Source organism: Aphelocoma coerulescens, chromosome 5 (genome assembly GCF_041296385.1).
Source record: "Aphelocoma coerulescens isolate FSJ_1873_10779 chromosome 5, UR_Acoe_1.0, whole genome shotgun sequence".
Classification (NCBI taxonomy): domain Eukaryota; kingdom Metazoa; phylum Chordata; class Aves; order Passeriformes; family Corvidae; genus Aphelocoma; species Aphelocoma coerulescens.
Window position 1 is genome coordinate 30,865,896 of NC_091019.1, and position 17,854 is coordinate 30,883,749.

The window sequence follows — 17,854 nt, forward strand, 5'->3', positions numbered from 1 at the left end:
AGTGAATTCCAAAAGCAAACATTGCAGGAATCGTAGTGAGAGGTGAGAGCAAGAAACTGTATCTAATTTCAGCCACTTCGACTTTTCCTGAAACACATGAAACACTGTAGCACAGTATTTTTCATATTCAATTGTAATTTTATGTTTATGTATTGCAAATACAATAAATATATGTTTGCATGTGTGTCTCACTGATTAGGAATCACTGCACAAGGAGCTTCTTTAGACAGACAGATATATAGATAAATAACTTTTTGTTAAATGTGGCCAGTTCTGTGGATCACACCTGCAGAACAATTAGCTATTTCCGTGGATGACTGTAAACAGTTGTATATATGGAATGCGGAAGATCATTCTTCAAGAATCAAGTCCCACACCTGCTGAAACTAGGAATTTCTGCTACACTACTGTATTTTAGTCACCACCTTTTACCAGTTCCTCATATAATTCTGAATAAAGAAGAGGTTTTCTTACCGGAGTGAGTGCTCCTTCTGCTTGAGCTTCCATAGGACTTGTAGGGGTGGCAGCAAGAAGCTGTCCTGCAGCTCCAGACAGAAGTTCCAATTTATCTGTAAGCTGTTCAGACGCAGCAGGATGACATTCCACATCTAGAACAAACTCCACCCCGGAAGTTTGGTTCTTGGCATGGACATTGTTTCCTGCCCAACCACCCTCTCTGGACTTCTCTTCTGGAGGGGACTCCTCTAGAACTTGTAGTACCTCTGGCTCCTCATCTGAGGGACTTCCAGTCATTTTGTGCCCTAAAGCCTCATTTGTCCTGAAGTCCTGCAAGTCCCGTTCCTTATCTATTATGACCCATTCTTTAGAATCAACCTCCTGCCTGCAGGAGCTTAGGTTAACAGCTACAAATCCATTGCTCATAACACCATCAGCATGGTCAGGAGAATTAGCTGACACCGGCTTTGAAGCATCTGGAAGATATTCTTCATCATAATGCCAAACATGGTCTGTGCGGCCAGTCACAGGAGCAGGAACCAAAGTTTTCTGAGAAAGAGGAGGAACAGCAGCAACAGGAGTCTCTGCCACATTCAAGTCTTTCTGCTTCTTCTCCAAACTTAGAGAAAAGAAGTTAATACCTGAATTAGTTAAGAATTAATTAAATAATGTAAGTTACATTTGAGTGTTTTCAGTAGAAGAAAACTAGATTTATATAAAAATTTGTTGTCATTCTAGAACAACCTACAATGGTTCAAAGACCCACAGTTTGAGACAAGTAAGTCTGATGTCAAGTAAAATTGGATGGATGGTCTTAGAAATATACAAATTTTTTATTTTAGTTGTAGTGTATCATGTTGTATTGTAAATATAATTACCAGAAGGGAGAATTGTGAGAAAAGAAAACTTAGTAGTGAGGTTACCACAGATGTCCACTGTACTTAATTTGTTACAAAGCAGAGACTCAAAGAGGAATAGAAGAAACAGATGTCTCCTGCAGCAGTTATTATATGCTTTCAAGAAGAATGTTATTTATTGTTTTGATTGATTCCTTACTTACGCTTTGCATAATTTGCTTCATCAAACAAATTCAAATTCCAAGCTCCCCTACGAAGTATTTAGAAGTATTCTGCCACTGTCATCACCCCAGCCCTCTTCTACTGTCCCCACTAAGCCTCTGCCTTTCAGTCAGATTTCACTGTGTTCCTCTCCCTGTGTTCTTTCCAGACATAAGCACTGTTTGAATTGGTTTTCATACATCTGTCTCTTCTCTACCTTTAAATTCCATTTTAAGATCTCTGTCTTCTATCAAGATTTTTTTATGTTGGTGAAACACCTTTGGGCATAACTAAGCCTGCTGCACGCAGGTAGATTTCTAACTTCTTCGCTTTTTGTAAACCTCCCTTCTCGTGTCATACAGCCTAATCTTATGTTACCTCTCTTAAGCACCTGATGACAACCTTCTTATTTGGGATGAGTTGTACTGACTGTCAAGAGCATGTCACCGAAGAAAAAGTTAATGAACACTGGGGTTATACCACTAGGTCTTGAAATACAAAATTCCCAAGTGTGGAAGTCCGACTCCTACTGTATTCTAGCAACAATCATTTTCTAAAGAAGTTGTCAAGTAGTGAAATTCATTAATTGAGCAATATTATGAACAATAATTTGCTCCAGCTTGAATAAGCATATTCAACAGCTCTATTCCTGCTCTTCACACAGCAGAGGAAAGATAATAGTGTCCTAATTACATATACTTATAAGATCTAATCAGAAGAACAAAATAATTTCTTTACCAGGTCTCAAGAAACTTATCGGTGTCGGGCTTAGACTCCAACGTCATACGCTTCTCCAGTTCAAAGCTGTGAATGGAACGTAACTTTCGCACCAGTGGAACATCTCTGTCTAACTGGGTGGTCTCTGAGCGAACTCGAATTGGAGAACCAAGACTTGGGGCATTAAGTATTCCATTCACTGGTCCATGGCTGTTTTCTTCCTCTGTGGCAGCCTGTGCAAAATGTAAAGTAAAAATGTAACTCACTAGGAGTGGCAAAACAGAGGAAGACAAGGTACTACATGGTGAAGACCCTCCAAGTGTTTAGAATGTGAAAAGCCAATTTGTATTTGGAAGGGTCCTTAAGTTCATGCCATCATTAAGGTAGTTTAGATAAGCTCTTCAGCACACACCTACAACAGACAAAACAGTAGTAATATGCTAGTTCTGGGCAGGTGTGAGAACAGGAGTCTCAAAGACCCAGTAAGTTACATTTACTCTAATATTTCACACCCACCTCTGAAATTTTCTTTAATAATAGTCTGAAACCTGGCACTTGGTAGCACCTTTGGTCTGCTTTACAGTCAAGTGCTCTTATTAACGAGAAGTTAGCTTCCCGGCTTTTTGATTCTCTGGAGCATGTAACATTTTTATACACTAAATCTACTAAATATTGCTGTGACTTTAAACGATGTTTTAGTGCAACTGCATTCTGTCTTAATAATGACTGAACATGATTTAAAATAATAACTGAACATGATTGGAATGAACATGGCTGGGAAATCATGATCATCCTTAGCTTCTACAGGTGCAATAGAAAGTGCCTTTCTTTAAACCAGAACAATCTTTCTCCATCTTTGGTAAAAAACCAACCAAACAAATAAGCACATTTGAAAACAGGCACCATGCCTTGCTCTTTCCCACAATACCTTTTTTTCCTAGCAAATAACAAGTAACGCCTTCAAACTAGACACCTCTCCTAGATAAAGAACATTTTAGTACTAGATCCATTTTCATGTTAAAAACACTGTTATATCAAGAAACAGGCTCCATCTGTCTAAGTGTGAAATACTGTGGTTTTGAATAAGGCAGACAGGAACCAATTCTCACAGACCACCTTCAAAAATAAAGCAGCATTCTCTTGTAAAGACCAACCAATGAACCTCTGGATCAGTACAAAGGTATAATATCTTATGGAGACAAAACCACCAAGTGAAGCAAACCCTATGAGTACAAGAAACTGTTCAAAGATGGTCTTCACAATGCAGATTTGAAAGTACCTTACAGATCCCCAGTTTTATTTTGTTTCTGTTTGCATCCATTTCTTCCCAAACATCTTTTTCCTGAGGACGCTGATGCCCAGGGGATCCAGGTAGTTTCTCTGGTGATACACCAACTGGAATAACATTCTCTCCATCACTGAGCTGTTCATCAGGGAATACTTCATCTGTGTTTTCCCGCAGCAAATCTCCTGGGATAGGAGTGGCATTGGCAATTCTACAAAATCAGAAAAGTAAAAATTTCTATACTCTCATGTGTTTACAGAAATTAGTTTCTATTTTAAAAGAAACAAACAAACAAAAACTTAGAAAAAAAATAATGTTTCTGTAGAAAACTAAATCTTGGAAATTATTTAATATAAAACCCCCTATTTTCCTGGCTTTCACAGTTTATTTAATTTAGGTACATAACAAAATATGTAAATCAAAAAACTATCACATAAATGCTGGGTTTCTGTATGTTTTTGAAGGCACTTCTGAGAAAATTTGTTAGAGATCATGTCCAGGCTCAACTTCTCTCCTGACTCTTCTATATGTATTCTATTCAAAAAAATTAATGGCAACTTTCCTAAGTTAGAGTCAGTTTCCCAAAAATTTGATAGAAGAACATACTGTTTGTGGAAGAACAATTACTGAGCAAACTAAATGATGTTTTAATAATTATTCTTATCAAAGTGCTAGTTTGCTCCCATTCTTGATAATCAAAGCATAAGCACAACACTAACAAGACATCACATTTTAATTGAAGTTCTCTAGTCCAATTGACTTGAAGCTATGTAGGGCTAAGGCTTAGCTCAACATCTGAAACTGAAGCATTGCTGGTCCTAAAAATTGAATGCTCAGAAAGTCAGATAGAAGTCATTCCTTTACAGTTACCAAAGCTGTTACTTGCAGCCTGGACTAACAGTAACTCTAGTGTGATGCTTAGTGGGATAATGGGACTGAATCATATGCAAACTCCCTGTCTGCTTCAGTGCATTCAACAGCACACACCATATACCTGAGCAATCTTAACAGTTATACAATACAACCAGTTGGTGTCAGCTGATTCTTACTTTAACTTTGGGGTTTTTTTTTACTTACCTTGAAATACTGAGAATTTAATACATTAAATTCTGGCATTTTTCAGTTTCATTACACTGTCCAAACTTTCTCCTTTGATTTTTAGCTAAAAGCTGATCTACTCAAGGCCTAGAACAAGCACAAAGTCTTCCTCCTCACTCATAAACACTTCTTACATTCATCCATAAACACCTCTTATATTCTTCAAACCCCTGAGATGAGTAGGGGTATTATTAAACATCACATCTTGTCCAATTTACTTCATTACAGAATATCTCAAATAACACATTAAATATTATTTCAAACACAACCGAAATCTATTTCCAAATTTCTTATAAAGATCCATCCATTTTTCAAACTTACAAGGAAATTGCAGCTATAATTTTATTCCAAGCTTACAGAAAACAACGGGTTTATTTCCAGGCAGTTAAATTTCCAGGCACTTAAACTCAGGATACATTATTTAGTTTCACAAAATATGATTTAGCAAAGGATGGATGAGCAAATTTACATGCAATTTCCTGGAGTACTATTTTTATTGCTATCATTTTAGGACTGCAGTGCTGATCTTTCAGGATAGTATGAACTGGAACCCTAAAAAGGGAAATACTTCAAATGCTCCCAAACCTCCCTTCCTCTATGCATTCAAAATCCTGCAAAAAAAACTAAATTATGGAGATGATTTCCCTTTGGTAGGAAGCCCCTCTGTGGCTGCCATTGTAGAAACCACACTGTGCATACCCAATTGCAGCTGGCGTAAGACGAGTGTGCAACTGAGGGGTGGTTGAAGTTGTTGTTGTTGTCAGAGAGCCATCAGTTCCACTCTTCTCCCAGTCAAAAGGGTCACTTTCAATTACCCCAAATGTTTTCATGCTGTTGTCAAACACAGACATAAGAAGCTGAAAATAAAGAAAAAAGTTAATAAGGTTCATTTTTGTCTAAGAGACCAAGCAATTAAGAAGCATCCCCTGTAATACTGACAACATTAAAAAAAAGACAGCTTTTTATATGAAACACTTCTCATTTTTCAAGATTTTGAAGTCAAGATATACAAAATTTCATTTTATTAAAACAGGAAAAAGAATCCACCCACATCTGTGTTTTCATCAGGCATGAGGCAAAGATACACCATAGACTTTTACAAAAACACAGAAATACACACACACACACACACAGAAGCATAACTACATTGCTGCAGAATACCATACAATGGCTCCAGAAGAGGCAGAGAAAAAAATATATTTGGTAACACCTTGAAACTAAGGAAATGAATGAGATGTAGGAAAGGCTACTGATCTGCTAATTCATACATTTCTGTCATTAAGAACCACATATCATTTACTTCATATAATGCTGACATTTAAACTACACAAATGTCTAAGTTTTCAATCCTCATTTTATGACATGAAAAAGCATTTAGAAAACTGGTGTCCATGACAGAGAAACAAATGGCATCTACTTTCCTCTCTCTGTGAAATAAACTTTTTCTCATTCTAGTTACTGATGGGAAGGTTGTGTCTATATTATTCTCTTACTCTGTAACACTATTTTTTTTTCCCACTAAAAGCTAAATCTAGGTTTCATCCTGTTTTCCAATCCAGGATGCTGAAAATTTTTCAACCTTCTCCTTTGGCATACCCTTTGTCAACTTAAAATAGATGGGAAGTTTGGATCATTTCTCCTGTATAGACTGGTCTCACACATTTAATCTTTACTCTCAAGAACCTTCCGTGTGCCACCTGTCCCAGTAATTTCTGTAACCCTACAGAACAGCACAAAGTCATAGTTCACTCTGTCTCTTATGTACTCTGGTTTTTTCTTCTCTTCCTGTAACCCTTAAGCAGTGTCTCTGAAGTAATTTTTAAGGTCATTCTCCTTTAAATCTTTTCATCAATTTCTTCTATAAGGAAATACAAACTCAAATGCTTAAGGATGTCAGGAAGCTGAGGCAACTCATGCACAAATACCTGAACAAAATAAACATCTGACATTGCCAAATCAAATGTGGCTTCTTGGCCTAGGTCATGAACTTTTTAGACTATAAACTCTCCAAAGCAGGTATGTCAACCAGGGAGGTATATACATGCTTGTTCAGTGCCCACACATAAATACAAAGAATGATACATACAGTAGGTAGGAACAGCACCACTGCAAACACAAGTTAAGAGAGACCAGAGTTTAAAAGAATGTTCTCACCACTCTAAATAAAACCACCCTGCTCTGGTCTAAAGCACATGAGCAAGACTGTCTTGCAAGGCTCAGGCTGCAGCTACACAACTGCAAATGTTCCATGACCAGCCACAGGACTGTAAATTACTGGGCTGTCTCTGTCATGGAAGAACTCTGTCCTGGTATTGTGTTAATCACTGAGTGCATGTGCTGTGTTAGATACAAATAGAACACAAAAAAGGATTTGCAAAAATATGACTGTCTATATGCTTTATCATTCAGCCTATGTAATGTAAAACATATTTACCAGTCTATAACCAAGGTTTTTCTATGCAACATCAAAATCTCTACAACAGTGCTTTTTACCATAGGAAAAAAAATCTGATACATCTTTATAACCAGGCACACAAAACATTGAAAACATTTTCCTCACTTAATTGTAAACTATAGGATAAATTTCATGGAAATTTGTAATAGAAAAGGGGGGGGGGGAAATCAAGGTATTTATTTTTCAAGAATACTGAACATTTTTTGTATTTGTAAAAAGTGGTTTTTTAACATTCAAATTTTTTCACAAAAATCGGTTTGTTTATTTATTTTGCAAATGTTCAGAATAATATACTGGTATATTTAGAGAAATCCACTAACAGGAAATCAGTTATTCCTTGAAATTTTCAGTTCTGATTTAAATTCTTATATATCTTGATTTCTTGTTAATCTTACCAAGCAAAGCACAGGAATCGCTCTTAACAAAATTACAATTCCGGAATTAGTCAGGTTTATTTATTCAGTTGAACCAATTACACTTGAACACCAACAGAAAACCATTCCTTCAGTGATTTCACTGAGTTAGGAAGTTGAACAAAGGTACTGCAGGTGGGAAGCTGACAGGAATGTGTGTTTCTGGGAGCCACGAGGAAGGCACGCAAGGACAGCTTGTCATGGTGCGCTATTGGATCGGTTCAACTTCTCGGTGTGTGAGACTGAAAAAACTCTCAAGTCTTTCCCTCTCTGCTTTTCCCAAGCATTCCTCTGCTGCTTTCCACAAACTGGAAAAAAGTTCTATCTTTATTTATTGTTTAATCATAGGTCAACACTGAGTGAGTTAAGACACATTCTACAGCATATCCTCTCGGCACATGCCACTTTATCAGTGAGCAGAGGCTGCCCATTTCAGCAGGCAATACTCTCTTAAACAAAGAGCAATGACTAGATTTCTGTGATCTCTGTATGCAATACTTCAGTCTTGAAAATACACCATGAGTGCATGTTGTGCTCTAGCTGTAGGTGCTGAGTTCCAGATTTTGGAAAACTGCCAGAATGACAATCACTGAGAGAATAATCTGATCAATTAACTTACAGAGCATCTACTAGAGGCTATGATAGTAGGACAACTCCCAATCCTAACAGAATAATGTCTGAAAAGCAGCTGTCAATTGTTTTTAGAAACTTAACAGACTTACACATGCCGAATGGAAAAAAATTACATGTTTGAACCACAAAGTTTCTGCAGCAATAAATGGTCAATTAATTAACTTTGTGGTGGGAAAACCATAATAACTACCAAGATTACACAATGAAATCAAAGTAAATTGAAGACGAAACAGCATAAAATTCTCTTCTTTATAAAACAGAAAGACAAAATAGTACAAGTGTTTACCTGGTAATCAGGCTTTGTAAAGTAATCCAAATTAGAAATGTGATCCAGAAAGACGTTGAATTCTTGAGGAAGATGTTTCAACATAAGTCTGTGTTCGTACCTTTCTTTAATGGAGCCCACTTGCTCCTAGAAGTAACACAAAAAACATTACCACACCCTCATTCGCTGTTACAACTCTCATTGTCTCTTACAGCCATTCAATACACTACTAGCCAGACAGGTCACTATACTACACTGAATGGTACTGAGAAAGGCCATTCTACACCAGATAGCAAGATAAGACATTCTGTCATTGGCCTCAGTACACTGGGAAAATAATGTACAAACTTCAAATTCAATACGAAAAGCCATTTCATTTTCTACTGTGTTTGTGTTGTTTGTGTTTCAATGCTGACTGATACAAAGAGCTGTCACTAAACACTTCAACCCTTCCTAATAGTATGTTTTAAAGATTTAAATGTCCTGTTGCATCATGTGAAGTTCAGTCACTTTTTGGTGTACATTCAGTCATGTAAGATGTGTAAACCAAACCCAAAAAGGAGATGTTACCTATACACCACACTGTCATCTCCATAACCATACATAAACCACACCAGAGAGTAAGTTGGTTTCAGTATAATTTCAAAAGAAGTTGGAAGAAGTAATAACAGGCCAATTAGATATTGTTTCTTTGCATACTGCACCTACGACATATGACTAAAGACACTACTACATATTGCCTAAACCACTTTTGCTCACCAGCAAATAAGAAATGCCTATTTCACAAATAATCAAAACAGATTAGAAATTTTAAGCATTTGATAGGTGAAATAAGGTACTCAAGTGAAAACAGATGTTGGGGTCTCCTCCCCCTGCCATGTAGCCCTGGGAAACGGGCCCTGAGGGGAGGCACGGGGTTTCCCTGCCCCTGGTCAGCCTCCTTCCCCATTGGTTGGTTTGTGTTTCCTGCGCGGGCAAAGGACCCTCGGGTCCCGTGACTGGAGTAATGCAGTAAGTGGTAAATATACACTTAACTTCTGCCCTTTACTACTTTCTGCCTAGAACAGTTAGTAAAATCTGATTGCTTTTTATACCATGACACTAGCCACAAGAACTAACACTAGAAAACAGAAGAAAACATAATGTTAAAAGTAATGAGCCAATGATTCTAAGTAGAATCTTTATCACAGCATTTCCCTGGAATCCAGAAGGAAATCTCCCTCACGCTCTTTGGTTTCACCCCCTAGGTTTACCTTATCTTTTATTTTTCTCCAAGGCAGTTGCCCAACCACAAATTCCACCAACATGTAGAAGAGAGACCAGAGGTCATCATGCCGACCCATTTCCTGTAAAAGGAAATATTATTCTAAAGCATATAACAAATACCTAAACAAATGGGGAGATAAGTTCTTTACTGCTCAAGACTTAAATTATTATATAAAATTTAATATAACCTATGCTGCAAAAAAAGTTAATTAAATCCTGTGGCTATTTTAAGGAGAAACATACAAGTAAATTTCCACAGAAGACAGAGGGAAATAAAAGTTGAAGCGTGTTAAAGTAACATTGCAAATCTCTGTTTATTTGGATTTCTTTAGTGTATGACGTTATGACAACATACTGGACATTACGGACCTCATAAAACTCAGCAGCTTCACTTTTTTAACTTGCAATAAAATTGAACACCAAAGATAAGTATTAAAATCACTATTATTTGTACAAGAACTCTTTTATCTTCAACTACTGTAAATTACATTATCCTTTCACAAAATTTATAACTATTAATTTCTATATAATAAATGCACAGATAAGAATACAAAAAAGGAAATGAATAGTAACTGCATTACTGACTGCTTTCTGCTACATGAGATGGGTATGATGCAGATGGTGATACTCACTCTGTTTCTATGAGCATTGATCGATGCGTATCGTACCGTTCCTCGAAAACCAGCAACGGCTCGTGGCTGTCAAGGAATAGAAAAGATTCTCATTGTCAGAAATAAACCCCCTGACTACTTAACTCGGCATCTACAAAGTGAGTACAGAGCCACAACATATCCATTAGAGACTTTTATTTCAGTTTACTGTGCTTCTACAAGTTCTCAGTGGAAATCCAAGTGGGCAATAATTGGCTGACCAATAAATAGCAAAGGCTGCACTAGAGACACCAATTTAAAATATTTCTTTCTTTCCCAGTTTCTGAAAACCAGCATTTCTTCCCTGACAGGTATTTTATGATCATAAGTCAACTGACGTTTTATAATCAGAGAATATATTTTCCCATCTTTCTTTTATTCATATAAAAATATTATAGAAAGAATTATATCATTGATGACAGTCATAATTACTAGATATTTAATTTTTTTTAAAATATCAAACTGCGATACTATTACTTTGTCTAAGAGAAATATCCAATCCATGCTACTCCCTTAATTAATCATTCTATATACACAAAACTGCCAGGACTGCTAAATTCACTGTCTTTTATGCAGTCTTACCTTCCCAATCAATAATTCTTTTTGTTTCCTCTAACAATGAACATAAGAAGCTTGAATTATCTACCTCACCTCTGACTTGTACTTAGAGAGGTATTGGTGATCTGTCTGCTCGCCCAAGACTCATGACAATTCTTAAGATTGTAAAAAAATTTCCGCAATACATCGAAAAGTCTGGCTTGATATACACACAAAGATAACCACAACACATAATTATTGCCTTATTAAGATAAAACACTTCCATCTCTCTGTACCTGTATATATATATATATGTATAATTTTTTCTTATCTACCAATAGATGCTATACAGAGCTATCATTTAAATAAATCAGGAGCTGCGATTACCGTCAATAAATCTACCAATTGAATCCAGCAGGATTATGCAGCAACGACTTTAAAAAAAGGATTCAACAGCCCATATAATCAATGTCTGCTAGCATAGTACAATAAGAGCTGAACCAGTGTTAGTTAAGGCAGAGAGTATCTTTTAGGATGTTCTTAACATGAAGAGGTTCTCAGATGATATTCCATAAATCTTAGGTTTTTCATGTCATCATACAGCTTAAGAGGTGCTCGGAACACATTTCATGTTCAGGCAGAACAGACTCAACTGTCTGTCTGCCTTACCTTTAATTTTATAAGTATATCATATTCTACACTGAACATTACCCTGAAATGAAACATAACACTGTAGTTGCAGAAATTTCACAGTACCACGCAACTAGAAAAAGAATAGCTCAAAATACTTTGGAACTGGTAAATTTCAGGAGAAGCAATTTTTCAGAAAAAGCACTTAAATCTCCTTAGTAGTTCTGCAGGTTGGTAAACCATCCAACTAAGAATATTATAGCACCACTGCCAAGACAACCAGAATACAGATAAATTTCAAAAAATATGTAGTTTAATGAACATTACTTTTTCAGGAGGGCACTGAGAGCTTAACTTTAAAACAGTTGAAAATACAAATTACATAAATCTCAAGAGCATATAGCTTCAGAAGATGAAACCAAATGTTTGCTGTCTTTTGCCTCTGGCATGAATGTTAAAAAGGAAGGACTATATTCAGTTTTACTAAGTTAAATATTTCTGTTCTTCTGAGAATAATGGAAAACATGAAACCTAGGATGAAATGCCACTTTCATTTCTAGCATCACCAGTTCAATTTCTACTTCATAACTAGGACAGAAATGCTTCAGTTGCTGGACAAAGTAAGAGAAAAAGACTAAGAAATGTCATATGAAAACTAAATTATCCCATTCAGTCTACAAAAACTAAAAATCTGACCTATTCCACTTCTGTCCAGGGGAAGAAATGTCCATATGAGGAATTTCATTGTGTACCAATTCAAATGCTTTTGAATGTTAAAGTCACAGCCATCCTTACTTGCCCTAACATGATTTCAATTATCTGAGAATCACCTGGATGGGAAGGAAAAAGGAAAAAATAAAGGGGAAAAAAAAGAGGAATGAATATTGTTTCTATCTATGAGCTTATCACGAAGTGAATTCTGAATTCTTTATTCCAGCAAGGACATCTAAAGCCTTTTACTGTCTCTTGCCTTAAAGTATAGTTTCTATAATCTGAATTAAAAGCATATGTAACTCTGTTATATTTTAAGATACAATAAAATACCTTTTAGTAATGCAGCTGGTCATTATTCAATAGTGGTATTACAATGCGACACAACAATAATAAAATAATTCTACCCTGTCTCTCTTAACATGAGTGATGCTCTAGGTCAAATCAAGTTTGCCCAATTCAGAATAGAACTTACAGACTTCTGAGCATTTGCATAACTTCTGAAACTGTTTCAGAACTGTTCATGCATCTCACAACATCTCATGTAGCAAAAGAGAAATACTACAGGAAATAATAGCAACTTCATTAGTGATTCACTGCATATAAAAATCAAATAAAAATCCTCCTCTGCTATTACTGATCATCTTAATTTGTTTCTGGAGACCTCCAAAACACACTTTGCAAATCTTCTACAAAACTGTACCTTGTTTTGTTAAGTTTACATTAAAAAGTTTTTCTAATATAATTAGCTCAGGCAGTTATCTGGAAGTCAAGATTATCTCTGTTTTGATTACTGTCACTAAATCCTTCAAGTTAAAAAAAATATTTTGAAGATACATGCAGATGAATTCAGCAGACCCAGGGACTGCAATGAATCTTTCTACTTGTAAAGGTACTTTTTTAATGTAACATCAGTCTTCTTTGGGGGTGCCCCTGCCCTGGAAACATGTGACAATGTCTCAGATAAACTGCATGCAGAAAATTAGCAGTTTCTAGCAAAGTCAACTTTTTCCACTAAGCACACACCTTTCAGATTCCTGGGAGACATTATGCGTACAAACCTGTCTACAAATGTTGCTTTTGTGGAGGGGCTGTGGAGAAGGCAAATCACTCTCCTTAGCTCAGTTCAGTGTCTCCAGATAAATGCTCTGGGTTTATTGCTCTGGGCAACATTGCAGAGCAAAAAGTTAACTTATTACTGCACTTATGGAAACTAGAAAATCAACATGAAAAAACAAATCAATACTGGCTCTTTACATTATATCTGACACACACTACGGTGCTCCCTATCAATCAGGCAACAACTGAGTATCCTTAAGTGTCTAGGTTCTTGCACTAGGAAGCCAGCAGTGCTGCCTCAGGACTAGAGTTCAAAAGCCATAGGGGATGGCCACCTATGTTACCCCTATTTTCCTTTGCTAAAAGTAGAATTCTCCTTTCTTATCTTTTCCCATGAAAAAGTCAATTTCCTAGTTCTAATCCCACCAGAAATACATTTCCATGATTGGAATTATACACAGTTCCAATCCTTTAAAACCTTTTTTTCATAGCTTCAACAGTTCACATTGCTATCCTCTCCTTTTTGAAGACAACAGGGTTTGCAGTCTAATGTAATGCCTAGCATATGTGCTAGCACCAGTTTACAATCAATGAAAATTTCAGGGATCACCTGGGTATGGAAAGATCAAGCAGTTGAAATACAATTGCCATTACAATATATTCTAGATCTCAATGGATTTTCACTGCATATACACTTCAAACCCACACTTTCAGCTCTATCTTAAAATCCACATCAGACACTAATAACTGAGTACTTGCACTTAGAACTCTTTATCAACCCATCTCCTACTAGTTGTCAGTATGACACATTACTTGGGCTCAGATCTACCTAAACAAATGTGATTTCCAGAAACTGACTGCAGCTGTCTGATCCTATGCTACCTAGCAGAAGCTGAGTAACAAGGTAAGTTAAAACTAACAATACAATTAAATTTTGCTATTGTGAGTTCTAACAGACATGGTGAAAAATGAAAATTTATCACCTACTGCATGTGCTATAAAGAGCAACACCATCTCTAAGACAGCAGTATTTGATACACAAAACAACTCCTGAGCTACTCAGTTTTCAATCTGGAATAGTCAGCCAATGTGACGCACTAGCTAAAGACTACAGTCATTCCAAAACTGATTTATGAACAGACAAAGCATCTGGTGGGCTGAAGAGGGTAACAACCTACTACTGTCTGTCACAAACCTGAACTTACTGCAGTGAAAAATCACACAGGATAAGTCTGTCATGTGTATGTTTGCTTTGCCCCGTTCAATCTTTCTTATTCCTCTTATTCCAGGAGCTGAAGCAGAGATCACTTTAACAGGAACACTATCTATATGAACCAGCTATGCTCTGGTAAGAGAATTTCCCCACAGAACAGAATATTGTTTTATTTATCACTGTAAGTAAAACTTTTACAGTTGTTCTGCACTTAGAAGACTAGAGAACTGAGACCTTATTTTTTTTATGTTTTAGACATGTTTTTATGTTTTGTACATATCTTATTTAGTATGTATAATGATAATACCATATATTCAAGAGTTGCATAAATCCAGAAGCAGACTATTTCAGTAGCAGGCTTATTTCAACTATGGATGGAAAGCAAAAAGTCTCAAGCAAGCTAATGTTCATAAATGTACCTTCTTTCCAATTCTCTTCCCTATCCCACAGGGGCAGGAGGAGGGTGGGGAAATGAGCAAAAGGCTCTGTGGTACTTGGTTGCCAGCTGAGGTTAAACCACAACAATAAAATAACACATTTTCCTACTTTTAAACTATTCAAAATATTTTTTCATAACTCAGCAGGGAATTTAGTCCACAGCTCAGAAAGAACTGGAAACCAAAGTTTCCAGTTTGATTTTCATTTGCTTCTATTTTCACTAGGAAACAAATTTTACTAGACCAAACCATCTGTCTTTCCACCACAATAGCTTTTAATTTCAAACAAATAGGACAGTTCTCATAGACTTCTCAGCTCCTGCAAGGTTAATGAAAATTGGTGATTAAAACAGAACCCAAATTAGTACACTGACACAGATAGTTAAAATTCAATTAAAATGGCTCACATCCATCTTAAGAGACACCAACCAGTTGGTCAACCAGCATTAATTTTAGATGGCATGTAAATACATGCAAAGTCCCAAAAGTGCAACTAGGTACTGATCAGAAAGGTAGGGTGTAGTATGAAGCTGAAAATACTAAGAAATTTGGAGGGCATAAGGGAAACAGTACACAAAACAATAGAAAAACTCTAAGTTTCACCATTCATAGACTAATTTCTTTCAAAAAATAAGATCAAATCTCACTAGAAAAATTATTTCTTCTTTTTTTTTTTTAAGGCTGTTACAGCTCATTCCCTGAGCATCTATAAGTTCTACAGAAAATAAAGGAATTCCTGAATCAGAATATAGAACAGCCACAGAGCACATTTCAGAATGTCTAATTTAAATGTCTAAGTTAAATTGTTTAATGATTGTCTAAATATGATACCAGTGTTCTGCACACAACAGGAAAGGAGAAAAAAAAAACCAATATACCCTTACAAAGTATTCTACCGTTATCATTTTTCATGTCTCAACTATTTATCAAGCGGTTTCTTCAGGCAGGATATCATGTATTCAGTTTTATTTTTCACCCAAAACCCCCAAACTCCAGGTCATAAAGGATCTTTCTCTCAAATATAACCACACGTGATTTTCTTAAATTTTTTATTTAATTATTTAATTGCAAGATTATTCCATTGAGATGTTACAAAACAATGTCACACTGCATGAAATTCATATATCCATTCTACTTTTGTCACAAAGTCAACTGATAATGCTCTTTTTCTCATCTTTTGCATTAACTCACCACCTGCCTTTTTTTACCTTGTACTATCACACATGAGACACCAGCTGTCTGCCTCTGTAACACTATTTCCTTCACTACTTCTTTGTCAGTAATACAACCAAACTTGGAAGGATTATGTTCAGTGGATACTGAAAATGCTACATAAATACACTATAAGCTTGTGCCTCAAATAATCTCCCTCCATGTCCTTGAAGGAGGTTATAGTAGACAATAATTAATGTTATACCAATAGGTGTAGCACTGCTGTATCATTACAGCTGCACAGGTCTGTCACTGGCAGGTGCATCACAGCTATGCATTACTGAGGAAACTTTTGAAACTTAACAATCTAAGTTATTTGAATCTCTCTATTAAAAATGATGTCTCACCAAACCAACGCCTATCTCCTCCCTACAAAATCATTACTAATTCAGAAATGGAACCTCAAATGACTGTCATAATTCTTTCAACTCATGCACCCTGCTTATAAACCAATTAAACAAAAGGCTCTTGACTAAGTCCCTCCAGCAAATAACCATTTTCATGTAGGACACTTTGACATAAAAATCTAAACCTTCTACAATTTCTCCTGGTATTAAAGGAAGAAAAAATTAGGCTCCAGTCTTTGTTAACTTAGAGGACATGAGGGAGAAAATTAAGGAGTACATACAGCCTATTTAAGAATGATTTTATATGTTTACAGCTTGCATTGAATGACTGTGATATTATACAATAATTTCTTTTCTACAGAACCGAAAGTTATAAAATATAATGCTGTAATAATTCATCTTAGACTCTTCAACAGAATTCCATTTACTGCAACAAGATTTTTTTTCTTAAGTAGTTCATTTTTTAAAAAGCTATTAACTATCAAATGCTTAGAATTTCTAAGGAAATCTTGCAAACCTCAGCTACTTCCAAAAGTATATGCAGATTTAGTTAAGGAAAGCTGAAAACATGGTTTAAAAATATTTGTTCCTTAGAAAACTTATTTTTCTACAGTAGCAAAATGTACAAAATTTAATTTAATAGACACGGAAAGGCAGAAGTGGACTATCACAGGAAGAGAGTGTCAGATTAGAAAAAAATACTCCAGTTCTCTCTTCCCAGACTAGTTTTGAATCATTATTTATTTTTAAAACGTAATATTTATTTTTTTTTATTTATTAATCAAAATATTTATTTTTGAAACAAAGAAAATACAGAAGATAGTTTTCAACTCTGTTTTCAGGAGCTTACTGCATTCTATTTGGCAGCTGAATTATATCACATATATGTCTATTGCTTTTTATTTTACAGTTATTTGTGTCATGATAGCAGAACTGATTTTGCTAATTGTAAAACACACAATCAATGCAAAAACATTATTCAAATAAATTCAAAGATGTACACACTAAAATTTAAAAATATTTGTGTGCTTATGATTTCTTGTTCATTCTTTGCCTTTCTGCTGATTTATAGAGAGCTCAGTACAAGTCTGTTACTTATTTTTAATGCTTTACAGTCCCAGCTGTAGCATCTTCACATGAAAGTGCTGAAGAGAAGCAGAGAGAGGTGGCTGTTAAGAAGGCTGGTCTCAAAATACATGGTTAAGATACCTGTCCTATGTCTGCAGAAAGCTGGTAACAATGAAAAACTGGACATAGTTTAGCTTTGTTAGGAATAAATTATTTACTCAGAGGGTGGTGAGGCACTGGAACAGGTTGTCCAGAGAGGCTGCAGATGCCCCATCACCAGAAGTGTTCAAGCCTTGAGCAACCTGGTCTAGGCAAGGGAGTGGGAGCTAGGCAATCTTTAAGAT

At 35.9% G+C, this 17,854-nt stretch overlaps 1 protein-coding gene across 5 annotated transcripts in view; it reads right to left on the reverse strand.

The window, feature by feature from the left end:
• TTBK2 (tau tubulin kinase 2) overlaps positions 1-17,854 on the reverse strand; it is an 83,119-nt gene that overhangs the window by 22,857 nt on the left and 42,408 nt on the right. For all 5 annotated transcript variants that reach the window (XR_011151383.1, XM_069017452.1, XM_069017449.1 and 2 more), the window contains exons 7-13: positions 10,279-10,344; positions 9,634-9,726; positions 8,402-8,527; positions 5,314-5,471; positions 3,511-3,727; positions 2,253-2,464; positions 475-1,075 (exon numbers count right to left, since the gene is read on the reverse strand). Coding sequence is in view for 4 of the 5 variants with exons in the window: in XM_069017452.1 (XP_068873553.1) it covers positions 475-1,075; positions 2,253-2,464; positions 3,511-3,727; positions 5,314-5,471; positions 8,402-8,527; positions 9,634-9,726; positions 10,279-10,344 (1,473 nt within the window). In the remaining variant the exon portion in view is untranslated. The remainder of the gene's footprint in view (positions 1-474; positions 1,076-2,252; positions 2,465-3,510; positions 3,728-5,313; positions 5,472-8,401; positions 8,528-9,633; positions 9,727-10,278; positions 10,345-17,854) is intronic.